This window comes from Cinclus cinclus, chromosome 18, assembly GCF_963662255.1.
Source record: "Cinclus cinclus chromosome 18, bCinCin1.1, whole genome shotgun sequence".
In the NCBI taxonomy this organism is placed as follows: Eukaryota; Metazoa; Chordata; class Aves; order Passeriformes; family Cinclidae; genus Cinclus; species Cinclus cinclus.
The window spans coordinates 13,289,628-13,316,713 of NC_085063.1; the positions used below are offsets into that span (position 1 = coordinate 13,289,628).

A 27,086-nucleotide genomic window follows, 5' to 3' on the forward strand; every position below is an offset into this window, starting at 1 on the left:
CATTAAAAGAAAATTAAATCGTCCTCTCCAACAAAAAGCAAACCACAACAAAGCAAACATCCTCCAGCAAACTATTCCCTTGAATCCATTAAAAATTGCTAAGTCAACAGTCCAGTGCTCGCTGCCCATCCCGGGCTGCCAACAGCTCAAGTGCCACTTTGGGCTCCTGTTTGCCACCAGCTGTGGCAAGAACTGCAGCACAGGCCAGAAATACTTCATATTCCAACCATATTTCACATGCCAGCAATATATCACATTCCTTCCCAGCTGGAGTTCTGCAAAGGGAAGGAAAAGCCCCACTGAAAACACTTCCATAAACCATAAATGTTTTAAGCTGAGCCAGGTGGGGATGGTGGAATACTGGACTCAACCCTGGCAGAAAGGCAAAGCATGAGCTGATGAACCCAGGGCTACAGGAAGAATGTATACATTAACCAATTTATTAGCCAGGAATTTGTTTTAATAGATGAGCAGACCAGAAGAAGAAAGGAGTCACTATCATGGCCCAGTGGGAAGGAAAACCTGGGACCAACAGCTTGGACTGTGTCTGATGTATCACTTACAAAGAGAAGTAAAACTGAATATTGTGTTTCTTTGTGTATTTTTTAGCAAAGTAAAAACTACATCAAAAGCATTAAATTAATTCCCTTTAGGATTTATAACTGCTGTAAGTAGAAGAAAAGTGCAGTCCTATAAAAAGGATTTTAATATGTATTGACAAACAGATTTAAACTGCAAATAAAAGTCCTACTATGGGACACCTTCAGTGCAGAACTTTCATTATCTGTAAGCAACAAATAATAAAGGATTATAATGAAAAGAACACACCCAAGCCATGCATACAAAATGTGCCTGAATGTTTCCTGGAAGCTCCAGCAAACCTCAAACTGTTTGATGTGCTCACATCTCTGGAGAACAGAAATTCTTACCACCATATAAATTCTACAGCAAGCCAATTTTTAATTATACCTATCAAAATAATAATAAAATCCCAGCAGTTTCATTCAAGTTGTTTGAATCACAGAGACCACCTATGCAAATATCAACACAGCATTTGAATCTCCAGGTAACTACTGCCAATTATAAATGGGGACACTTTTAAAAAGAAATTACAAGGATAATTCATAATTTTCACACACAAAGGTAACAAGGTAACATCATGCAGTGGTTTTAGAAGCCTCCTGCTTTCTGCATTTCTATTCTGGTTAGTTTGTGCCAAGATGAGAAAAGGAAATTTCAATTTTAAAAGAGGGAGAGAGGAAAGGGAAAAACTTCCAGCCTTCCGTCTGGTCATTCCATTTGGGTATTATGGGATTCAAACATTAAAAAGGGAATACTCTGCTGTTAAAAAAAGGATACAACAACATGGACAAGAATGTTGCACAAACATTTTCTTAACTGTGCTCTCATCTACTCTGTCAAAAGGTAAATGATTTGAAAATACCTGCAGAAGCCTTTAGAAATGCACAGTTCTACTGAGGGCCCAGTTTGCTTGACAAAAAAAAAAAGGCATTCTTTCTCTTTTTGCTGTCAGAAAGTTACAGAGGGTTTGAATTCTGTGGTAATACACTGAAAACTAATTTCAGTGGTGGCACAAATCAACAGATGAGGAAAGCAGGAACTTCTCCCTCCCTCCTCCTCCTCCTGAGGACATTGTGACTGAGGATGACAACATCCAACTGGGAGGTGAAAAGGAGAATTTTTGTGCAAAAATTCCAACATTTCTGCATGAAATCTACTGCTGCAACATGGATTCTGCTGGTCTGCTTCTTATTTAACAGGAGCTGCAGCTGACACAGCTTCACCAGCTATGAACAGGTTTATAACCAACTTACAAACAGGAACTGCAGCCAGGATCAGATGAGCACAGGAGTTCTGGATCAGAGCTGGCAGGGAGAGCCACGGGGAGGAAAGGAGCCATGGGTGCCTCACTGAGGCTCCTCACTGTTTCAGAAATAGTAAGCTGTGTGAGTAACCCAGTTGGAACACTCCTCCTTGGAACGTTTTGCTGAGCTGTGAGTTGTAAAAATAGATTTGTAAGCCTCAGACTTGTCCTCGCTGTCTGCAATGGATCTCTTGGTGGTGGTGGAAGAAGCTTTATTGACTTTTCCTGGGACTGATGGATTTCCATTCTCTGAGGGGAAAAAGAAATAGAGTGAAGCACGACAGCTTACAATAAAGGTATTTAAATAAAGATGAAAAACAAGTGCTTGAAAATGAAAAGATACACTTTTTTTTTCAGCTCTCTCATAAATATCTCCCATAACTGGACTCAACAGCTTGTAGAAATCACACTAGAAATACATTTAGAAATCTTGAGAGAGGAATTCCGTAAATCTCTTGCACTGCAATTCAGTACTGACACCATTTATTCCTGCAAGTGAAAAAGGGCTCTGAGCTCTGGTCTTTAGCAACACCAAAGCCCCCAGCAGCCTGCAGCATTGTTTGGAAATCAGCTCTCATATGCCACAAGCTGAACTTGTGCCACACCTTTCCCCAGGGAATTCTGCTCCTTTTATTCTTTCCAAAGTTATGACCAACAACACTGGTCTGCATCATTTTATATCTGCAGTGGGAGATGCCCATCCTCTGTTTTTGATACCATCCTCAGTGATTTTATCTACTGCTACATAAAAATTTCTTCTTTTTTATGTGCTATTTCATCTCCCAAATTGCAGGATGGTGTTTGAAAAAGCCAAAAGCCAAAAGCAATTTCTCTGGTACAGAGAAATGAACACAGAAATTCAGGCACAGGGGGTCCCAAGAACTGTGTGTGCCATCCCAAATCCTCACAGAACTGTGTGTGCCACCCCAAATCCTCACAGAACTGAGTGTGCCATCCCAAATCCTCACAGAACTGTGTGTGCCACCCCAAATCCTCACAGAACTGTGTGCCATCCCAAATCCTCACAGAACTGAGTGTGCAACCCCAAATCCTCACAGAACTGTGTGTGCCATCCCAAATCCTCACAGAACTGAGTGTGCCACCCCAAATCCTCACAGAACTGTGTGCCATCCCAAATCCTCACAGAACTGAGTGTGCAACCCCAAATCCTCACAGAACTGAGTGTGCAACCCCAAATCCTCACAGAACTGAGTGTGCCATCCCAAATCCTCACAGAACTGTGTGTGCCATCCCAAATCCTCACAGAATGGTGTGTGCCATCCCAAATCCTCACAGAACTGTGTGTGCCATCCCAAATCCTCACAGAACTGAGTGTGCCATCCCAAATCCTCACAGAACTGTGTGTGCCACCCCAAATCCTCACAGAACTGTGTGTGCCATCCCAAATCCTCACAGAACTGAGTGTGCCATCCCAAATCCTCACAGAACTGAGTGTGCCATCCCAAATCCTCACAGAACTGTGTGTGCCATCCCAAATCCTCACAGAATGGTGTGTGCCATCCCAAATCCTCACAGAACTGTGTGCCATCCCAAATCCTCACAGAACTGTGTGTGCCATCCCAAATCCTCACAGAACTGAGTGTGCCATCCCAAATCCTCACAGAACTGTGTGTGCCATCCCAAATCCTCACAGAATGGTGTGTGCCATCCCAAATCCTCACAGAACTGTGTGCCATCCCAAATCCTCACAGAACTGTGTGTGCCATCCCAAATCCTCACAGAACTGTGTGTGCCATCCCAAATCCTCACAGAACTGTGTGTGCCACCCCAAATCCTCACAGAACTGTGTGTGCCACCCCAAATCCTCACAGAATTGGGTGCCCTACAGAAACAGCTTCAAAGGGCACTTTTCTTTTCTTTTACACCCTCAGAAAATAAAAAAAATCATTAATATTATTAGAATTATGAGGTTGCTCAACATTCAGGAGCAATTCTCATCATCTGGGATAAAATATTTTTAAAAGCAGACAGTAGAGGGCAGGTCAGGCATTGCTGATGGAATTTCAGCTTCTCCCAGTTCATCTACAGATCATCAGTCTCAGATTCATCAAATTATTCTGATTTTTTAATGTACAGGATTGAATTCTTCCCACAGAAACCTCAGACTGACCTTAAACCCATTCTGTTTGAAAATATCAGCACAGGACATTAAATAGCAGAATAAATATTAAACAAAGAGAAGGCACCATTCTTTGGATTTAAGGGCTGCCAAGTTTACTCAAAGCTTCAAGGCTGCTGTAGGTTCATCAGTGCATCCTAAAGTTCTGTTCCAGTGTTCTCAAGGACACACAGAAAATTAGGAGGTAAAACAAAGGATTAAAAGTTAAATAATTGGGGTTTTTAACAAAATTCATCCAAATGAAGTGCCATAACATAGTTTTTGATCAACTCTGCATCAGGAAACTGCAAATTCTCCTTCACTACCTCATGGCCAGGACACACCAAACTCATGACTTTGTAAATAAGAATCTCTAATTTCATTAAATCTGGTTCCCAATTTGAGGCAATATTAGAATGACATAAACAAGCCAGTCTGGTCCCATTTTACAGATTAGGATGAACCACCAACCTGAACTTTTGGTGAAGATAATCTGCCTGTTTTCCCCAGAGCTGGAATTAACACAATCCTTTCCATTCTTAGCTTTTGAAGGACCTGGAGAATCTAAATAAATAAATAAATAAATAATCCAGAAAATAAAATCCTGGCAGCTTCAAGGCTCAGAAGGTGACCCAGAATTGGAGCTGTATTACCTGCAGAGGGATCTTGCTGAGAAGCTGCTGCTGCTGTCTTGCCTTTCTTTGATTTCTGAAACAACACAAGCAGAAATCTGGTAATGGACTGAAATGAGATAAAAATTCCAGCTTGTATTTCATAGACACACAATTGAATCCAGTACATTTTTATTTCTTACCCAGTAGAGGTCTTCCATATTTTTTGTATTATTTCTACATGGAAAAAATAATCTTGAGAAGCCTGCAGTTACATTAAATAAAACTGTGCAGGACAAAATTTGATTTGTCTGGATTTAATATTTTGGTTTGCACACTTTGAAAGGTGGGTGTGCTATTATCATTAACTGATCATCTGAACCCACATAGCAGGACAGTAAATTGCACAACATTAATAAGACAGAGTTAATTGTAATCAATAAATATGTTTTTCAATAAAAATTTCAGAAGAACTTGGAATCTTGTATCCACTAAATTTTGTTAGTCCATAAGAAAATCCCTCCTGTCAATAACTGGACCCACTGCTGCAGGATTGCTTGGGAAGAAAATATGCAAATAGTTAATCTAAATTTTTTAAAAAAAGTATCTGTGCAGCAGGTTTTCCAAATTATGTTTATACAGATTAAAAAACACAAAATACCCCAAAAATAATCCCATTACTGGCTTTGATAGCATAAAAAGAAAGATGTATTAGAACAGCCACTAGCATTATTCTCACCAGATACATTCTGAATTGTGAACATGTTTTAAGACAGCTGCACAAAAAATAAAATAAATATATTTAATCATGTTCTAAAGCTCAGGAGAACCTCTTCTGTGAAGCAAAGGATGAATGCTCCAGGGAAAAAAAAAAAATGCCACAGCAAATGTTGCTGCAAAGCTGAGCCCAGGAGGGGGTGGCAGAGGATCACGCTCTGCCTGGCTCTCCCGGGGTCACATCCATGGAATGCTTGGGGTGGGAAGGAGCTTAGAGCTCATCCCATTCCAAACCCTCCAGAGAGCAGCTCCTGTCCAACCTGGCCTTCAGGAAACCTCAGAGCAGTGGATTTCCACCTTCTGTGCTCACTTCCCCGATGTCTGGAGCTCTGTGGGTGCATGAAGTCACTATGCACAGTACAGACTGGAGAGATTTCAGTATGGGGACAGGGACAGCTTCAGCCAGTGCTTACTCTGCTGCTCATCCCTTGTCTCGTGGGGACAAAGAAAAGGAGTTTGTGCTTCCTGGCCCAAGCACAGCAGGCTGGAAGGGAGGAGGAAATCTGGACAGCAGCACCAGGGAAGTGGGACCTGTGCAGGCACTGGAGTGGGAACTGTGCAGGAACTGGAGTGGGAACTGTGCTGGCACTGGAGTGGGACCTGTGCAGGTACTGGAGTGGGAACTGTGCTGGTACAGGAGTGGGAACTGTGCTGGTACTGGAGTGGGACCTGTGCAGGTACTGGAGTGGGAACTGTGCTGGTACAGGAGTGGGAACTGTGCTGGTACTGGAGTGGGAACTGTGCAGGTACTGGAGTGGGAACTGTGCAGGTACTGGAGTGGGAACTGTGCAGGAACTGGAGTGGGAACTGTGCAGGAACTGGAGTGGGAACTGTGCAGGAACTGGAGTGGGAACTGTGCAGGAACTGGAGTGGGAACTGTGCAGGAACTGGAGTGGGAACTGTGCAGGAACTGGAGTGGGAACTGTGCAGGAACTGGAGTGGGAACTGTGGAGGTACTGGAGTGGGAACTGTGCTGGTACTGGAGTGGGAACTGTGCAGGCACTGGAGTGGGAACTGTGCAGGCACTGGAGTGGGAACTGTGCAGGTACTGGAGTGGGAACTGTGCTGGTACTGGAGTGGGAACTGTGCAGGTACTGGAGTGGGAACTGTGCTGGCACTGGAGTGGGAACTGTGCTGGTACTGGAGTGGGAACTGTGCTGGTACTGGAGTGGGACCTGTGCAGGCACTGGAGTGGGAACTGTGCTGGCACTGGAGTGGGAACTGTGCTGGTACTGGAGTGGGAACTGTGCTGGCACTGGAGTGGGAACTGTGCAGGCACTGGAGTGGGAACTGTGCTGGCACTGGAGTGGGAACTGTGCTGGTACTGGAGTGGGAACTGTGCAGGCACTGGAGTGGGAACTGTGCTGGCACTGGAGTGGGAACTGTGCTGGCACTGGAGTGGGAACTGTGCTGGTACTGGAGTGGGAACTGTGCTGGCACTGGAGTGGGAACTGTGCAGGTACTGGAGTGGGAACTGTGCTGGTACTGGAGTGGGAACTGTGCTGGCACTGGCACTGCAGCTCCCAGGCTCAGATGCTGCAGGGACAGCACGGTTTGGTTTCCAGCTGCAGGGACCAGCTGGGGCACCAAGGTCACCACCTGAGGCTGAGAGATTTGCAAATCCTGCCCTGTAATTCTCCACTAACCAAACCAATCCCATTTGCATTTTTCCCCCAGGGCACACAGAGCCCCAGGAGCAGGGCACTGTGTCCTTTTGTGCTGTCACCCTAAAAGCTACAACTGCCCTGCACACTCAGGTACTTTTCTGTGCAGAAATTGTGGGCAGCATCACCTTCTAGATTATTCCAAATGATTTGACCCAAAGCTACAGGTGCTTTGCTAGGGCCCTGTTTCTAAAAAAAAACAAAACAAGTGCAACCAACCACTCACTCATCTGCTGAGATCTGCAACAGTCTCACAACAAATTAAAGAATTATTTTTTCCCAAAACTTTTAACTACCAAGTAGTGAGAGGAAAAACAAAGAAAAACCCTCTGAACAGACACCATGAGATTATCACTCTTATGCCAGAAGCTATCAGACATGGGATGCAGAGACTATGAAAAGCAGGAAACAGAACAGAAGGATTTTTATGGAAAACCATCCTTTTGATGTATTGCCCAGGCCCAGTGCTGCTGCACTGGCAGAGATGAATAAAGCCCCTGTGATGAGAAGGAATCATGTGCTCCCTGGCAAATAAACAAGCATTTGTTTTAAAACAAACCAGGGAAATATTTGCATGGCAAAATCAAGGGATGAAACCTCCATCTCAGACTCTGAAAGCATCAGATAATGGTTTATGTTCCTGAGACCCAGCTAAGTCTGAGTCAGCACTAAAGGTTTGCCTGCCCTGGCATCTCCAGGGAGTTCAGGGAAGAACAGCAGTGCTGACAGAATTCCCACATGCAGAAATGTCATTTGACAGCTCAGCAGCACACAACAGCTCCCAGCTCACAGGGCAGTGCAGCAGAGCTGCAAGGATTTGATTTCCTTCTTTGTCTGCCTTTTACCTGGGCACAGAGAAAAAAGGGAAGGCCTCCACAGTGTGGTGGGAATTAGGGGTGCAGAAATTGCTGAGGACTGTGAGAACCACAAAACATGATAAATTTCCACACTCTTACAGCACCAGCCCAGGAATGCACAGATCCCAACATCCTGTTCCTGACAGAGGCCAATAAAAGACATCTTATTTTATAAGACCAAAAAACTGATGTCATCATCAGGAACTGCCACAAGAAATACAGGGATGATGTAGCTCATTCCTAGAATGAATTAATTTCAAGAAAACCCTGAAATATTGCTGCAAGAGTCTATTTTACCCATTTTGAGGGCACAAGGCACTTCCTGCTGGTCAGGAGAAAGTTTAGGATGTGCAGCTCAAAGATGTTATTGGCCAAATTCACACAAAAAACCCCACTGCTTTTCAAAGTAGTGTTTAAATACAACACAGCTCCAGAGTAAATTCATCCATCTTTATAAAGATCAGCAAATCCAAGAGCAGATTCACTGCCAGACAATAATTCCTCCAATTTTATAAGAAATAACATACAAAAATCTTACCTTTTCTAATTTACTTTTAAGTCTTCTTTCCTCCATCCTTTTCTTCAGAATTTCCACATCTTCTTTATTACCATTAAGGACAATCACATCTTCCTCTTGAAAGGCAACACCACACTTCATGAAAGAAAAGAAAGGACAAAATTGCATATTTATTTTTCTGTCTCCTGTAAACAACACTCTGAACTATTTATTTTTTTTTTCCTTTTCATTTGTTCATTTTCTGTTCATGGGTTCCTTGTTCTACTGGCACAAATGTATTTTAAAGCATTCCTAATTATATCTACTCAATTTTCTGAACCCCACAGCTAAAACCTGAAAGTACTTTCTGATTTTTAATTATGAATGCATTTGGTTAAGAACCTTGATGCCATTCTGCTCTAGAGTTTGTCTTTCAATTTAGTGAGGTAAGAAACAACAACTGATAGGAGCAGTTTCCTTGCACTGAGCAGGGACAACACCAAAACTGTTATTACACTACATGTGAACAGATAGCAAATTTTTTATCTTCAACTGGTAGGCAGGAAAACGTGAAGGTTGTTTTTTTTATTTTTTTTTTAAGTTTTTTTAAATTTTATTTTACTGTGGGGATAAAAAGGGCTCATAAAAGCAGAATAATTCATTACCCTTGCTGCCTCACTGGATTGCATCACAGAGACCATACCCTTATCTGATTTATCAAACACTCCCAAGTTTCCAACTACTTTCAGAAATTAATCTGGATAATGGCTGTAATGTGCTCTGTGTACTTCCACATTTGTTTCATGGTTGAAGGCACAGATGTTTCCTTGTGCACATTTGCAATCATTTGATGTACCTGCACATTGACCATGATGTTTTCTTGTCTAAGATATCTCTTTTTTTTTCTTCCTTGTTTATTTGGTTGTTTGGTTGATTTTTTTTTTTTGTTTTGTTTTGGGTTTTTTTTGGGGAGGGTTATTTTGTTAAATGCAGCAGCTTTCTATTAAATTGCAAGATTAATTTATAATCCTGCCTCTGCCATTACTCTTCTTTTTCTAAACAAAGGTTTAGAAAGGTTACTCCTGTATTTGCAGTAGGAATTAAACCAATGAAAGGACATATGGGCAGGACTTTGCTCAAGTGCTGAGCACAGCTCCAAAAATGAACCTGAAGTTAAGTGGAGAGAAACTGAGAGGAGAACCAGGGGTTAGAGAGAAGCAGAGGACAGCAGGCAGGAAGGGGATAAATCACACAAGAAATGGGGGAGCAGCCCATATTTTTCCATTTCTACTCAATGAGAAATCCCAGCCTGGTGTGATCTCACACTTGGGAGTGAGAAGGTTCCAAAATCAAGAATTTCAGTCTTCATTCTGAGGCTGGAGCTGGCAGCTGACATGATTCTAAAGAAGCCCCACAGATTCATTTCTAGAAACCCCACAATTTCTTTTCTAGGGTGTTTCCTAATACAGCATTTTTCAAACATATTTTGTCAGTAGATTCTAATTTCATTAAATGTTGCAATTTAAATGAGCAGGAAAATCCAGGTTCCTATCTGGAAAACACAGGTGGAATTGTTCAAAACTGAGAAGTATTTACATGAAACAAGGAAATAAAGACAGTGTTCTTTCCATCCCCTGAAACTGAAAATTTTTTGCCATGACAACATTGGATTATGTCAGAGACCATACCCTTCAAAACATCTTAATGAGATAAAAAGCAGAAAGAAGTTTCAGTTTTGCAAAGTCAGATGTTTGTTCCTTCAGATTAATGAAGGTCTTGGGGCAGATGTTTGTTTTATGGTATCACAGGGTCTCCTCTGCTGTACCTTATTTATCTTGGGCCTTTAAATATAGTTGAAGGTACTTGCTGTAGTTCTTAGCACCTTGAATAAAGGACATTCCCTAATGACATAGTTCTTATCTTAAAGTATAAAATACAGGATTTTTAAAGCAGTAATGAATTCTTAATTTCAGATAACTTCCTAAATTCTAGAGTTTACAGTTGCAGCTGCCTAAGACAAGAGTTGCACATTATTTCTTGCTCTAAACTACATTGACACACTGATTTTTTAAGAGCATCTAAAATGTAGTTCTGTGCATGACTACTCCAGTCTTAATGTAACACAAATAAACAGCAGGCAAATATGTTCTCATATCTAAATGTTTACACCAGTGTTACAGCTTAATGTCTTCAAAGAAACCCGAAGGCTCTTTCCCAGATTTTAGCAGTGAATTCCTGCAGTTCTCATCAACATGACCATTCCTAGGAAATGCACAATTCCCACCAGGATATGGGACATGAATGGGCACAATCTGAGTGTCCCTCTTTAAAAAGGGACATTTAGGAAGAGGATTGAACATCCATGGACCATCTCCCATCTTATTTTTGCTTGCCACAGTTAACTAAAACTAGTTTTGAGAAAGAATTTTCTAGAGGTTTGGCCATTAAAAGTTTGGGAGGGTAATATTTGCTGAACATGTTTTTTCTCATTATCACCCAACCCAGACATGCAATGGGTCAGAGAGTAAAGGACAACTTGGGAGCAGTGGAAATTTCCCACCCACTGATTCACAGAACGTGAACTTTCACTCAGGAGCTGCATCTACTTCACAACCAGTCCAAGCACAACCCTCATTTTACAGAGCTTCTCTAAAAATGAGTGAGAACTTTGTACCTGTCATACCAACAGCTGTGCCTCAACTGACTTCGAGGTTTTCCCTCCATTTATTTCTGACCAAGGTGGTATTTTTATCAGAATGTTTTCTCCTAAGCCCAGCACGTTTAAAATCATCTTTCCACTTCTGAAACCCCCAAAGAACCTTTGAGAGGCTGCAACAGCAAACCTTGTGTGTGTGCAGGATGACTCAAAGGGTACTGCAAAAGCAAAGCACACCTTTATGGCACCAGAGAACACACAGGGCTTAAAACCTCCCTGTGCATTTCTGCCTGTGCTTCATTCTACACACACTTCCATAATTTTACAATTCTGGCGTCTGCCTTTGTTTGTTTGCTTATCTAAAAATTAGTTTTAAGGGTTATGGTCTTATAGAAATTTCTTTATTTCAGGGTTACAAACAAGGCACAGGGTTCTACCACAAAGACTGATCACACACACCTCACTTTCCTGCTACAGTATTTATATTCTATTTATAGCTGTGCTTTACTACTATGTCCTCCTGTTTCCCATCCATTACCACACACTCTGTTTTTCCAGCCTTTCATACCAGTTCTTTTTTCCTGGCCCACCAGGGCTGGACCTTTGCTTACAGAAGTGTTCAGACATATCAGTCACTCTTTAAGTCTCTTCCTTACCTCCTTACTCACCAGGGCTACACCCTATTTTCCAGAAATTACATTAAAACCCTTCCTTTGGTATCTCCTTGGCCCACGTAGGGTTTGATCCCTCCTTTACAGAAATTACATTAAAACCCTTCCTTTGGTATCTCCTTATCCTTAAGAGATACTCCCAAGCTATCTCTTCCTTAGGTATCTCCCTATCTCATTTAGGGCATGATCCCTATTTTACAGAAGTGGTTACATTTTTAAGAGGCACTCACATTTAATTCTTTCCTTAATTTACACTTTAACTTTGGCTCAGGTGCTTATCCCAAGCGAGGTCTGTGTTTCATGGAAATCTTGCATTTATTCTCCTTTCAGCTTCCAGCCACTGGAAATGCCCGGCAGCAGCAATTCCCAGCTGGAATTCTCGGTTCTGAACTGGAAAGTTTCGGCAGGCGAACAGTTAATGGCAGGGGGAGGAGGGGGAGGAGGGGGAGGAGGAAGAGGAGGAAGAGGAGGCAGGCTCCCAGTTCTCCCAGTTCTCCCAGGCAGCTGCCCCAGCACAGAGCACCGCAATTATCCCAGCTCCTCGGCAATATTCCCTCCACATCCTTGTGTTTTTCCAGCCTTTTCCCAGGCTGGAGAAGTTTTACAGCGAGGCAGAGCTGAATTCCTGCAGGATAAACGTGCCCAGCACTGCAGTGGATGCAAACATTCCCGAGTAATGGTTAACCTGGGAAAAGGGACACGCTCCCGCTGAAGGACAATGACACCCCGCATTTATCTTTATCTTTATTATGCTGCCGTCTCCTGGCTAATTCTGCACGAGGTAAGCATTTCCTTATGCAAAGCGCCCATTTTACTTTAATTTTACTTAGAAAACACTCCGATCTGCAGGGAGGTTAATATTATTTTTCCCTTCTTTACCTTGTGATGGATGCATAGAATGATGGAGGTCATTACTACTAACTGTATAATAAAAATCGCGGTATTTATGCAATTTATTGGTTCTTTTTTTTGAGGTTTAAATAGCTTTCATTGTGTTTGTGTTAAATTATTAAGAGGTCAAATACACAAGGGAAAAAAAAGTAACAGGAAAACAGGAAAAATAGCAAAGATGAACACTAAAACTTCATAAATTTGCTGTATATGTATCAATAAGTTCTAACGCGGTGTTTTAAAGTAAGAATTATTTAAATAACTGGGTTTGATGGAGGAATGGCTTTTACTCAATGCAACTCAAAATCCAGAAGCAGACTCCGTATTCTGACCCCCATTTAAACAAAACAAAAAGCAGTGAAAAAAGCACTTTAAAAAAGAGCCGATTTTAACATTTTTTAATGACTGAATTAGTCTTCACCTGTTTATAAAATGTCTACATTAATGCCTGCACAAACAAAAAAAAAAAAACAAGCTATAAAAAAGTTGAAATAAGTATTTAATGCTTTTTTCAGCATTTTATTAGAAGACGAAGCACTCCCAAAACATTTGTCTCACTAAATTAAGAAGCAAACTCCACTTAAACTTTAATATTAGGCAAAGACAAAGAGCACAGAGAAAACAGAATGTTTGGAGGTGCAGTGATGCAGTCCTAAATGCAGTGGCAGGGAGAAGCAGCAAAAAGCAGAAGGAGTTGTTGCTCCAAAATGCACAGCCAAGTATGTGCTAATGGGGTCTCAGTGAGCTCAGCTGACATTTCACAGGCTTTTTCCAGGCATCATCATATTTCCCCTTTTCTCTAGTTTACTTTGTTAATTGACATGGAGTATTTTAGGCTTACAATAATATTCTGTTAAGTAATATCCTTAAAAGCATCCACGAAGATGGTTGAAAATCCCTATTTTTTTTATTTTTTTAATTTTTTTCCCAAGAATGTCACACACTACTTGCAGGAGTTTTAAAAAATTCATGCAACTACATTCTCCAGATTTAGAAAACGTGTGCATAATGTAAGAAATGCTGAGTTTCAGAGACTTTCTGCTAACAAAAACTACCTGTCATGGCACTCTTGCATAGTAACACTCAAGGGCATGGAAGTCCCAGACAGGGTTATTATGGATACTGGACATTCCCAGTGGGATCTCTTGCTCCTTAAGGGCAGGAGGAAATTTGGGAGAAAAATCCTTGCCATCACACAGGGCTGACAAGATCCTGCTAAACAACACATTTCACATGCAGTGGCACCTACAGCTGCAATTCCAGCTCAAAAATCTGGTCAAACACTACCAAAAACTTTTGCTTTCATTCCATAATGATAATAATTCCATTTCAGCTTCCTCCCCAAGCTCAAAGATGTCCAATTCTGTTCTTGCAGGCCAGGCTCCATCATTCAGCTGTTCCCTATAAACATGTTAACACTGGAGAGGAATTGCTTCCCCTACCTGATTATGGGCTGTTTGTGTGCTTCTTTGCTGCCATAAAAATACAGTTTCTAGATGTCACACAGTCCAGTAGGAAAAAATCCATTGTAAACACTTAAGAGGCTGAAACAGCCCCAGAAGCTATTACTGGAAGGGTAATAAAAATTCAGGTGTATGAAACAAGCAGCTTACAGCTTGGCTCCCTAGAACTACAATTTGCAACATGTCCAAAGTGTATTTAAGGAAGAAGAAAAAAAAAAAAGCTGCCAAGCACCCTCATTCTGGACAGATTCAGAGAATATTCCAAGTTGGAAGGGACCCACAAGGATCACTGAGTTAACTCCCAATCTGTACAGGGACCGAACCCACGATCTTGGTGTTACTATGTTTAATCAGGTATAAAATCCAAAATATTTTTACAGCTGCCTGTTGTTTTTAGTGTAATTCTTATATTCAGAGTGAACCTTCCATGTGACATCCCCGAGATCTCATGACTTTCACTAATTCAGAGGAATCCCAATGTTCCTCCTGCTAATTATTCCCTCAAAATGAAGAGTTTGTCCAAGTCCAGCTCCATAAAAATCAGTGTTTCCCCAATTCCAGCCCAGGGAACATACGTGATGGTGCTCACAGAAACTCCCTCTGGGCTCTGGCACAGGATGGATTTTAAGTTTTAATGCAAAAATCCTGTTTTTCACCTTGCAGTGGCATCCCTGTTCTCCTGCTTTCTGCACAGCATCCAAAGGTTGACACGGACTTGCTTGGCTGCAGCTTTTTGTTCAGATGGATGCAACGCTCCCATCAAGGTTGTTTACCCAGTAAATGGATCCCTGAGGAGCTCAAAGGCAAAAATATTCTCTCCTGAGAGCTGATTTCCTCATGTTTTTCTTTGAGCTGCTGAAGGAACATCCCAGGAAAATGGATGAGCCCTCCACCTAACACACAGCTCTCCTTTCTGGAATGCTCAGTGGAAAAGAGGCACCATTCCAGCATGAACTCCAGTGCATACCAGTAAAGACCAAAAGATAAATACATTCTTCCCCAACAGCCTAATAAGATCTTAAAAATGTGGGAATATGGAGGATCACTTCCCTCGTTTAATTTGTGTTCTTAATGCTTTTTGAATTTTATGTCTCGTTGCGACTTTAACTACAATGCTCTCCTTATTTTCAAGCTTTTAAGGGAGATACTGACTTTTCATTAAAAAGAAGTATTTTTAACTTCTTTCTGATGAAAGCCTCGAGCCTTCTAACCACAGCAGCATTCCTCTAATGAAACTTTATAAAAATCTTATTTTTCTCTATTTCTGTGTAAAGCCAAATACTTCATGAATTTGACAGCTGCAATGCATAAAATATTTCAAGGTGAAATGCAAATTTTGTTTTTAAAAAATAATTGAATAAAAGAAGAGAATTACCTTTAAAATAAAATTAAAATCTTTAAAAATTTAACTATTAAGCTTAATAGCAGTTGATGGACCTTCTCCTTGGTATTTTTCTCTAGGAATTTTTATACCAAATGCTTCAAGCATAAAGACTTCTTGAAATTGCTGTGGAATTGAGGACTGCTGCACTCTCATTCTTCAGACTGTTCAACAAGGTGAAGGCAAGGAAAAAACCACAGTGGAAAAAAACTCCTGTGCCACTACTGCTGTAAATTGGTTATTTCAGAATGCCAGTGCTGGCAGCTGTGTTCTTATCTCAGGGTATGCACAAATACCAAAAATAAGAAATGAGTGTTGTCCCCCTGTTCACTTTTCCAAAGCACAAATGTAAAGATGTCAGAGGAAAAAAAAAAAAAAAAAAAATAAATCTCAGAGTCAGAAACATTAGCTGACTTTATAAGGAAAAAACACAGTGTATTCTGTGGACTGCGTTTTAGTCTCTTCTTTCTGTTTATTTAATAAATTTTCTGTTGATTTAATTTACTGAATTCTGATCCTCTGGCAGAACTTCAAGTCTCCCAGCCTTGAGGAAATCTCAGCAGCTGTTCCTCAGCACTCAGAGCTCACTTGGGGCCCTGGGCTCAGCCATCACCCCACCTGAGGGCTGAGCCCCCCTTGGGCAAGCAGTGAAGAATTCAAAGCCCTTTTGGGTTCTTTTATATCATTTGGAGACAATTTTGTCCTGGAAATGCAAAATTCCTGCCTCTGCATTCCCAGGGGCTGAGTGCACTCAGTTGTGGCACACAAAGTTCCTCCTGGTAATAATCCCAACAGTTAAAAATGCACCACTAACATGGCATCTCTCTCAAAAATATAAACAGAAAGCTTCTCTCCCTCTATCTCACCTTTCCTTTCAGATCACCTGAATGTTTAATTGGACTATGGTAAGAAGACAGGAACTGGAAGTGAAAGATGAACCCACTTCATGCAAAGAAATCAAGATTTTTAATGTGTGTTGCTGTCTGTATGTTCATCTACACCTTCATTTACCTAAAGGTTCCACTTTATGACGAGTCAAATGACCAAAAATTCCGTGTCAAAAGAGCAGAGTGTGGTTTTTACCCAGATGAACTTTGCTCGGCTCTTTTTGTGGGGAAACCTGCAGCCTTTAAAATTGGGAACTTTTGTCAGAAGTCCTACCAGCCCAAAGCACTCAGCTGCATTCAGACTTCCTGCAGCTGCTCCACAGTCCTGAAGACTCTGCATTTTATCACCACACCACTATCAGAGGAAGAAGGGAATTTCTCCTTGGCGTACATTATTACAATTCACAAGGAGCTGGAAATGTTTGTGAGGCTGCTAAGAGCTATTTATATGCCTCAGAATATTTACTGCATCCACGTTGATGAAAAGTCACCCAGAGATTATAAAACTGCTGTAGAGAACATCGTTAACTGCTTCGAAAATATTTTTATTTCCTCAAAAAGAGAACATGTTGTTTATGCAGGGTTTTCAAGATTACAAGCTGATATTAATTGCATGAGAGACCTCGTTAACTCCAAGGTTCAGTGGAATTACGTTATTAATCTGTGTGGTCAAGATTACCCCCTGAAAACAAATAAAGACATCATACAATACATAAAAAGCAAGTGGAATGGTAAAAATATTACTCCAGGGATAGTCCAACCCCTTCATGTGAAGCACAGGACAGAGGTGAGCTACAGGGAGTACGTCCATTCTGGAGTGCCCTACGTGTACCCAGCAAAGAGCAGGAAAGCTCAGCCTCCACACAACCTGACCATCTACTTTGGCAGTGCCTACTACATCCTCACCAAGGACTTTGTGGAGTTCACACTGAGTGATGCCCGGGCAAAAGCTCTGCTGGAGTGGTCCAGGGACACCTACAGCCCTGATGAGCACTACTGGGTCACCCTCAATCGTTTACCTGGTAAGAGTTTGGTATTTGTGTCACCAATAACCCCAGCAGGGCAGGGAACAGCTCTGAACTGCAGACATCAAATCATTTTTCAGCTTTGGTGCTGCCCTTTTGAAAAGTCACATCTGATGGCTGAGAAATAAAGCTTGCTTGTAGGAAATTGCTACATCAGTGCAGACCAGGAGTTAGAAAAATTCTGGTTAAAACAAAGTTTTTTGCTGCATGAAAGCTTTTGCTCTCAAGGAATAAAATAACAAAAAAAAAAGCAGTAATACTGAGAATTATATCTGTTCTTATGACATAAATATCTGCAAATAAATACTTCATGTGACTCCAGTTAGAAAGTGTCCAGCAGTGAAAATTTTCCCTGTAGTAAGTAGAAGAGAATCTCATCAGAGCCTTTGGTTTTTAAAGATGCTCCAGGGGCTACACCCAATGCAGGCTGGCAAGGAGACCTAAGAGCCATTAAATGGAAAGATCAAGAAGGAATCTCACACAAAGGCTGCAAAGGTAAAGTGAATTTTGATCATGAACTTAAATGTGATTTACTGATGAGCATTAATTGGTTATTATATATTATTTAAACCAGCTATGTTTAATGTCTTAGTGGTCATATATAATTTATTTTGGAAGTATTAAATGAAACAATGCATCCTATAAATTACTGCACTATATCCAATTAAAGAAATTTTGAGATCTAGGTTAAATTAATATATTAGTTACATATTTTATGTATTTTGAGATGAGCACAGTATCCATAGACTGCCAACCCTTCTTTCAGCCCCTAATTACCAATTACACTAATTTGGCTGATTGGTTCTCAGTGGAGGGGCTTTACCTACAAGGATGTTTGTCAGGTAATTCCATCAACATTGGGTTAAACCCCTTCAGTTTGAACAGCAATAAGAAAGAATAGTGCTGAGCACATGGAAAGCATGCAGAAATAATTAAAATCTCTAAGTGTGCAAGCCGAGCCCAGGTGTGACTGAGCAGGGAATCCCAATGGGAGATCACAGCATCTGATGCCCAGCTACAAGGTTTTATTAAGCAGAGCAACCTGGCAGGGAAGCAGCTAACAAACATCCATTTCTGTAAAACACAAGCCCTTGTCTTTATAGTATTGTAGCATTATCCTCCAGCTCCATTTCTGTACAGAAATAGGTGAAAAACTCTTTTCAAAACACGTTTCAGTTCATCTTCCTGCTGCCGCCACACCTCTCCAATTTGTCTCTGCAGGTCATTACGTCAGAGACATCTGCATTTATGGCCTGGGGGATCTGCAGTGGATTATTGAGTCCCCTCATCTGTTTGCCAACAAATTTGAGGCTGGGAGGAACCCCCTGGTGCTGGAGTGCCTGGAGAGGAGGCTGCGGCTCAAGGTGCTGCGCCAGGCTCAGGTGCCCATCGAGCAGCACTGGCGCCTGCAGCAGCACAGCCACTTCAACATGCAGCTGGGTGGCTGAGCTCAGCCCTCTCCTCAAGGAACGTGCAGCATCCTGGTGGGAAAAAAGGGTATTTACTCCGTGCAGAGAGGGTAAAGCACAGTCCTGTGCTCCCGAAATAAACGGGTTCTATTTATTCTGGTAGCGATGGGTTAATTCCCAAAGAATGTCTGAATCTCTGCTGAAGACAAAGGGGGAAGTTCATAATCCATTAAGTGACTTACTTAGCTGGAAAAGTCAATATTCCTCATGTTCACAGCCAAAGCATGACTAACTGGCATGAAAATAACAGTGACTGAACCGAGATTAAAATATGGAGAAATAACAAATTAAAGTCGTGGCCACTGAATGTCTCATGAAATGCTTTGGCTAATGAAGCTGATGCTAAAATTTCAGAGTTTGTGTACATAAGTGACAACCAGTTTGTGACACAGCCCATGCCACCGGGGGATGTGGGTTTGTTTTTATTTCCCATGGCCAGCTGCTTCCCTAATTTCATTTTGTAGCATGGCAACATCACTGCTGCCCTTCCCAAGCTTTGCTCCTAAATAACAGAAGGCTCCTGCAGCACATGTTTATGTCCAAGTCTCTGTTCTGAGTCTCTGCAGGAGTTTAGGGAGAGGACGCAGGGAAAATTTGAGGCCAAGGATTACCGGAAAACTGAGCAAAAAGCTGTTTTTCAAATATTTTTCCATCCTGGTGTACCTGACTGAGAGAATCAAACAGCCTGCAGGAAGTTCTGTAACACCTGGACAACTCACTTAAATAAAAACCGCAAATTATAAATAAAAATTAAATAAAAATAAATTTTAAAAGGAGCAATTTCAGTGTAATCTTCAATATGCACCCAAAACACTCCAGAGTTTTTGCAAGCAAACTGGTGACAGATTGAGCCTAGTCCCCAAAAAAATCAGATGTCCCAACAACAACACATTAAAGTTTCTTGTTACAAACATTCCCAGGTTGCTGGAACTTTACTCCTCATTTTCCCACACAAGTTTATTGGAAACATCATTTCTTGCAAATGAACTTTAACCTAAAGAAAGGCCATCTGGTTCCTATTTATTTACAAACTCAAGCCAAAGGCGTGTGCTCAATTTCATGGATAATCCAGAACTTATCTTGTGGCTAAATATTGCTGCAGATACTTTTTTTAAGGAGGGAAATAGAGCTAAAAAAGAAAAGGAAAATAAAAGCCAGGCACATGTTCATGCTGAGCTTGTTGAGAGTCTCTCTCCAAACCATTAGTGAAGCTAATGGGTCTCTGGCATGTATTAATCACAGCAATATTCATAATTAATTTCTGTCCAGCCCACTGTCAGGATTTATCCACTCCATGATGTCTTTTAAAAAAAACAGACAGTTCCTTATTGCCATCACTGCAGCAAATCCAGTCTCCAGCTTTCACCCCTGGCACCACCACACAGAACAATTATTATGCATCACTTCCAGACTGAATTGAAATGAAAAATTCAACAGCCAGGCACTGTATATCATGGGCTCCTTTTGCAGAAATTAAACCAGGTAAAAAACCTGCACAAAAAGGCCTCTGAAAATACAATTTTGGTACGACTTGACCCGTATCAACCTAGGAATATCTTTGCAGCATGACCTTTTTTGCTTAAAGGATTTTGCATTTGAAACAAACTTTTAGGAAAATCGTCATTAAACCATTCTCAAGTAATAAGAAATAGCTCATTCCTGTGATTTCCATGACCACATCACCTCCTTGAAACACACGTGAAAAGCTTTCATGAATTCTGTGTTATTATCTTAAAGAGTTGATCATTCACAACTTTCAGATCTGAGCAAATATTTGTTAATTTTGGTGCCCTAAGAGCAGAAAGTGCCAAAGTGACCCTGGTTCCAGGAGCCACTGCTGCACGTACAGCTCTGGATCTGACAGCCACAGGCAGAAATTCTGTTTCAAAAAGCTTCATATCTAAATTAAACATGGGGTTAAGTGTTTGATATGGCACAGAGCTTAATAGTTAGGGCACTATTTCAAGTCTGTGTTTAGCTGACTCTGAAAACAAGCCCAAAATAAACTTTGAAGTGATCCAAGAAAGTACATTTTAAATGTAATCTCGTCCTTAACTTTCAAAGTGACTCCCAGAAGGACTTTCAGCACCAATTCCATAACCTCTATCCTGTCAGCACACCACTTCTAGCATATTTTATATCCATAGGAACTTCTGAGAGAGTCAGCTTCCAAATTAAAGCATCATTTCTGTCAAGTAGCAGGCACCAAAAAGTGCCTATGCAAGAACCTGCAAACCAGTTGGAACAAAAATTTAAAAACATCTGGGCACACCAAAACCCACAGACCTGAAGAGATCACCACAGACCTGCAATCTCCAACATCCCATCAGATACACAAAGAGGGAGTAGAGGCAGTCTTGCTTGTTTTAATTTTAGGCTGTTGGAGAATTAAACCATGCTCCAAAGTGCAAGTTTTAAACTGACAGATCCCATCACAAATGGAACAGGAAGCAGCAGAAATCCCAATCTGCAGAGCTGCTACAGGTTCCACATCTGGAAGCCAAGTTCTTTCTCTGCCTGCTGAATGAAATGTGACTAAATCACATTTTAGCATGTGACAGTGTTGAGAGTTTAAATTTTCCATTCTTACTGATCAAAAGCTCAAAAATATGGCTCAAACCAAACCCACTTTTGTGTAAAAATGTTTTACAAGATGTATTTGCACTCCTAAGTTGCAATGTTTCAGACAAAAGCTCTTTTCCAACTCTTTAAATCTAAGTGGAAGCTACAAAATTTGTTCCCAGCACTTCATCTACCAAGTCTGCTCTCCAACTTAAACCAGCACTAAAAAATTCTCACTGCTCTTCCAACCGATCTTTGAAAGCCATGAAGTTCTATATTTTGGGAAGACAGTTCAAAGCATTTACCCTGCAGGCAGTGAGAGACAATCTCTCTTTTCTCTCAACACTGCTCCGGTGTCTGACTGGTCCTTTGGATTAAAATTCTCACATTTCAGTGTTATTCTTTAAGGTGAACCCTTCAAAATGCTACTTAAGATGTGAGGAAAGACCAGCTTCTCTTCAAGGTAAAGCACTTGAAGAATGGCCTCACACATTAATTACAGTTGCTAATGGACCCCTACCCATGACAGTTTCCTCTCCCAGTCCTGTGCCTCTCCCCAGTACCAATCCAGTCTAACAATTGCAGTAAAGCAGATAAATATATGTTTTGTACTGCCAGCTCTTCATGTGAAGTTTCTCTGAGGCCAAAGAAAGAGAACTGTGAGAGAAATTTTGGTTCCTCCTTCCTAGACCCCTTCAAATCCAGGACTGTGGTAAGTGCTGTGGAGAGAAGGCAAGGACTGCTCAATCCTCCACCACCCTGGAGTTTCCCATTTCCCTGGACCAGATAAAACCTGCAAATGCATCCTGGTTTTTCCTAAACACTTATTTGGTGACCTGCACACCACTGGGCAAATGGATTTCTGTTTCTTGTGTGAGATGTCACAGCAAAGCCTTAGCTCAGAACTGAGTGCTGCTGGATATTCCCTGGGGAATGTCTTCAGTGCAGCATCTCTTTCCAAAGTCCTGCTGGTTACAGGGAGCAGTGTGGGGAGGCTGCTCTGGGGGCTCACACGCACAGGGCACACCCAGAAAAGAGCTCTGAGAGAGCTGTTTGGGAGTTTTTAAAGAGCTCTCCTGAATCCCACACCGGTGGGGATGGGAATGGCCCAGAGCTCCAGCAATGACACTTCTCCACCTTTACACCCACTGGGGTGAGGTGAAAGCACTGACTCTGCTGGCTGAGAACTGAATACAGAGTCCCAGATGAGACAGGACCATCCTTCCTGAACTTTCCTCATTCACTCTCCAAAGTCACACAGCACACACAGCTGGGATGGGCACAGCCAAACACAGAAGGTGGCAAGGCCAGGAAAAAGAAAATGCTGTGGCTCACATGGGTCTCACAGACTGGATTTTGCTTCAAAATCATTGCAATTCCTAAAATGCAATAATTAGCACCAGCAGAAACACAGATGAGACAGCCCACAAGATTCAAACATTCTGTATTCAACATTTTCTGCATTAATCCTGATCTGAACAGGATTCTGTTCGTTAAGAAAAGATTCCAATCTGAGCATATACAATGCTCATAAAATACTTCAGTTTTCCTTCTTCATTCATTAATTTTCCTGCAGGTCCCATTGCTGCAGAAATGCAGATTGTGCTGCTAATTAGTGCTTTGGACATAAACAAACTGTGAGACATCAGGAGACACAGAACCACTTCCCTCTGCTCCTGTTTAGAAGAGTTCTACTCCCATCCTTGATTCTGAAGGAGAACATCATCAGAATACACCCAAAAACCTACCAAATCACTCTGACCTTAATCAATGTGTTCTCTCAGCTGGTTACCACTGTCTTTGTGCACCAAAATACAGTCATGAGAGACTAAATATTATATCCATTTAATTATTTCTAGAAGAATCTTTTTGAATATTGTCAAGAGTTTCCAGCTGCATGTTAAATATTCATCAGTGAAAAAAAAAAAAAGGCCAGGGAAAAATATGTGGGATTCATTTGGTTTTTCTAAGATTATCAGACTGGCCAAACCATGAACAAAATATCTCATTCCTGCATTTTATGCTCTGGTTACACCCATCCATCAAAAAAAAAATTTAGATGCAAAAAAACCCTCATTAAAAATAAATTAGTATTTGCCAAGAGGAAACAAAGCCATTAGGACAGAACAAAATGAGCACTGAAAGGAGCAATATGAAATTAAACCTTACAAGAATCAAAAATTTACCAAGACAGAAGTTTTCCCTTCCCAGGTCTTGTTGGATAGAAACATAATCCATATTTTATCCAAGATCACAGATATTAAATAACTGCCCAAGTGTGGCAACTCTCACCACAAATCTTGCTGATTTTTGCTAATTTTATCATTTAGGGTATTTGCTCATTTTATCATTGTCCCTAGCTAGAAAAATATCTGTACAATGAGATCAGATATTTGAAATGAAGTCAGTATTTTCTACAAGAATTTATAGAACATCTGAGAATTCTACAAAGCTGATCCCACCCAAAAATATAAAAAAGTAACACCCAATATCCCTTAAAAATAAAAGGGTCAAAACATAACCTGAAAATATAGCCAGTTTAACCAGAGAACAGACACTGATAAAAAACAAGCCATGTGCATTCAGGAAGAAAAAATTACCAATCAAACAAAACCCCCAAAACCAAACCAACCATCCTTTTAAAAACTGAAATTAGGACCAAATATTGGGAAAAAAATGGAAATTCTAGAGTAGTTACTGCAAAATAAAACTCTGAGAATAAAAATACTCATTTTTATAATTATTTAGAATAATTTTTTTAATTAAGAAAGGCCATAAAGAAATACTTGAGGCCATCACAGAACAGAACTTTCACAAGTTTCATTTCAGTTTGTATATTCAGATTAAAACCTGCCTTTTCAGAGCAGTGAATGCAATTGGATAAACACACACACGGCCCAACTTGGAAAAACTCACCTTGTGACAAACTTCTGCTTTAATTTCTTTGAGAGCACGCTCAGAGAACACACAGCCACAGTTTCTCAGGAAGCAAAACCTTCGAAGAAAAGACAACACTTAATAATTTCAAGAAAATTAAGAGAGATCTGTGCAGTTCATGGCCCACCTTCTTTACAAGATTTTGCCCCTAATCAAACTATCAGCATAGTTATATAGGTCATTAATTTATTATTAATCCACACAAGGTAAGAATTGAATTAAAAATACAAGTATTTTGGGGGTTTTGGGTTTTTATCTTGAGTCCTGGCTAATACCTCCCTGGAGGAAGAAATTCTATGCAACCACTAAGCTGTGAGCTCTTCCTCAGATAAAGAACTTGCTGCTCTTCCCAAACCAGGCTGTGAGGAAATTCCCTGCCCCAGAGCAATAAAATACAGATATACTGTAGGGTTGGAACAGAGAATCCATCTCCAGTCTGATCCTAACACAGGGAGAGACAGAATTTGAGGAAAGGCTGAGGGAGAGCTGGGGTTGTTCACCTGGAGAGGAGAAGCTTTGGGGTGAGCTCAGTGGGACCTCGCAGGGCCTAAAGGAGCTGCAGGAAAGATGGAGAGAGTTTGGACAAGGGATGGAGGGACAGGACACAGGGAATGGCTTCAAACCAACAGAGAGGAGGGATGGTTGGGATACTGGGATGGAATTGTTCCCTGGGAGGGTGGGGAGGGGCTGGAATGGAATTCCCAGAGCAGCTGTGGCTGCCCCTGGATCCCTGGAAGTGTCCAAGGCCAGGCTGGGCACTGGGGCTTGGAGCAGCCTGGGACAGTGGGAGGTGTCCCTGCCATGGCAGGGGTGGCACTGGAGGAGCTTTAAGGTCCATTCCTACCCAAGTATTCCATGATTCCAACAGCTTGATGTGCCTCAAAGGGAGGTCAGATCCCATCTCCTGTGCTTCAGCCCCCAAACAACTTTTAGTCACTTCTTCCCTGCCAACATCGCCCTCTACTCCTTCCTTATACATCCACATTTATTCAAGAAAAAACTGTTAACTCATCTTTCCTCTTGAATACAACACGAAAGGACACCCAGAAGTGTCTTGAACTCTGAAAGTTCAAGCTTCAAAGCTGAAAGACAGACAGCTATTCCCCACCAAGCCCTGGACTAGCACAGGATTTGCATTTTCCATTCAGTTTTCCCTGCTCTGTGCCCAGCCCTGAGCACCAACCTGTGCCTGCCGTTCATTTCCAGCCCCACCACGGGGCAGATGAAGCGTGCACACTGCAGGTCATCATACTTGTCCCCCTTGATGCTCTCCTTGTCCCCACCCCAGGCTGGGTTATCCACCAGCTGCAGCTCTGTCACATTCTGCAAAATAAAAACACAAGCCTGAAGGCTTTTTCCCCCATGTTTTTTGAGCCATGATAACAATCCTTAGTATTTTTTTTCCACTGTGTTTTGTTATTTCACCACTTTAATCCATAGTGAGAGCACAAGCAAATGGAGATTTTACAGCATGACCCATGAATTTAACATTTTATTTTAACTTCTCATATTAAACACAACCCGTTTACCTTAATGCTCTTGATATGAGATGCAGATTCCATGGGGGTTTTATCAGGGGATTTGTCCAACAAATATTCAATGATGGCATCTTTGTTGTACAACCTGTAACGTAAGAATTCCAGTGATTATATTGGGTTGCCATCATGTTTTGTATTTATAATTTATTTGTATTCCTGAGGTGTCCATGGAAACATTCCCACCTGCCCAGCTCACAGGCCACGATGGGCCGACGTAGCTTCTCCTGGCTCAGGGCACAGTAGAACCACCTGGCCACCAATTCAGCAACTTTGTCAACCTGAAGGGAAAAAAAGTCCACTCGTTATTTAAAAATATTTGCATATTTAAGCATAAAATCAGGTAATAAGCAAAGCATTCATCAAATTCCCAGGTTTCTTACCAAACACGCTTTGTGCACTCGAAGTTAATTCATAAAATAACTTCAGTGAAAGGTTTTGGCAAAATTTGACTAATTCTCCAAACCTCCCTGGGCAGTTCCAATCCGGGACCCATCTTTCCATAGGGAAATTCCTGCTGGTATCCACCCTGAGGCCGTTCCCTCTGCTCCCGTCCCTGTTCCCTGGAGCAGATCCCAAATCCCCCCCGGCTGTCCCCTCCTGTCAGGGAGTTGTGCAGAGCCACAAGCTCCCCCCCCGAGCCTCCTTTTCTCCAGGCTCAGCCCCTTTCCAGCTCCTTCAGGAATTCTCCACCCCCTTCTCAGCTCCGTTCCTTGCCCTGGACTCGTTCCAGTCCCTCCAGGGCTCTCTGGCCTTGAGGACGCAGAACCGGACACAACATCCGGGATGGGACGGGCCTCCCTCTTCCCGCAGCCCCCTGCCCATCACGGAGCCCCCTTCAGACCTTCTCGACTTTTCTGGGCCCCTTGACCAGCTCATGCCGCTTGGGGATGGTGCCGCCATCGCATCCCATGGCGCTTCCGGGTTCTCCTTGCGCGCACTTCCGGGTACGCCGCGCCACTTCCGGCGTACACAAATGACGCTCTGGGTAGCAACGATCACTTAGCAGCCATCACTGTTGCTTAGCAACGGGCGGCTGGGGGCGTGACCACGGCGCTGGGGCGGGGCGTGACCACGGCGCTGGGGCGGGGCGGGCCGGGCGATTCCATGGCGCCGGTACCGGGGGCGCGAAGAACGTACCAACCCATCACGGGGGGAGTTCCAAGCGCCCTTCCCTCCCTTCCCCTCAGGATTATCCCT

General features: G+C 42.0%; 2 protein-coding genes across 3 annotated transcripts; one reads left to right on the forward strand and one right to left on the reverse strand.

Moving 5' to 3' along the window:
• Positions 1–936: 936 nt before the first annotated feature.
• RTF2 (replication termination factor 2) lies at positions 937–26,861 on the reverse strand. Of its 2 annotated transcripts, XM_062505274.1 has the most exons (9): positions 26,731–26,861; positions 26,073–26,167; positions 25,881–25,974; positions 25,535–25,674; positions 24,331–24,409; positions 8,452–8,565; positions 4,658–4,712; positions 4,476–4,568; positions 937–2,134 (listed from the first exon to the last, which is right to left on the reverse strand). In XM_062505274.1, the coding sequence occupies exons 1-9, from the start codon at positions 26,797–26,799 to the stop codon at positions 1,950–1,952; spliced, it is 924 nt and encodes a 307-aa protein (XP_062361258.1). In that variant the 5' UTR covers positions 26,800–26,861; the 3' UTR covers positions 937–1,949. The 2 variants fall into 2 exon arrangements, with proteins under 2 accessions (XP_062361258.1, XP_062361259.1); XM_062505275.1 differs by lacking the exons at positions 937–2,134; positions 4,476–4,568; positions 4,658–4,712; positions 8,452–8,565 and adding an exon at positions 18,519–18,864.
• On the forward strand, positions 12,095–18,368 carry LOC134051499 (beta-1,3-galactosyl-O-glycosyl-glycoprotein beta-1,6-N-acetylglucosaminyltransferase 7-like). Its single transcript, XM_062505273.1, has 3 exons — positions 12,095–12,517; positions 14,754–17,380; positions 17,783–18,368. Exons 2-3 carry the CDS (start codon positions 16,405–16,407, stop codon positions 17,950–17,952), a joined length of 1,146 nt encoding a protein of 381 aa, XP_062361257.1. The 5' UTR covers positions 12,095–12,517; positions 14,754–16,404; the 3' UTR covers positions 17,953–18,368.
• Positions 26,862–27,086: the final 225 nt, after the last annotated feature.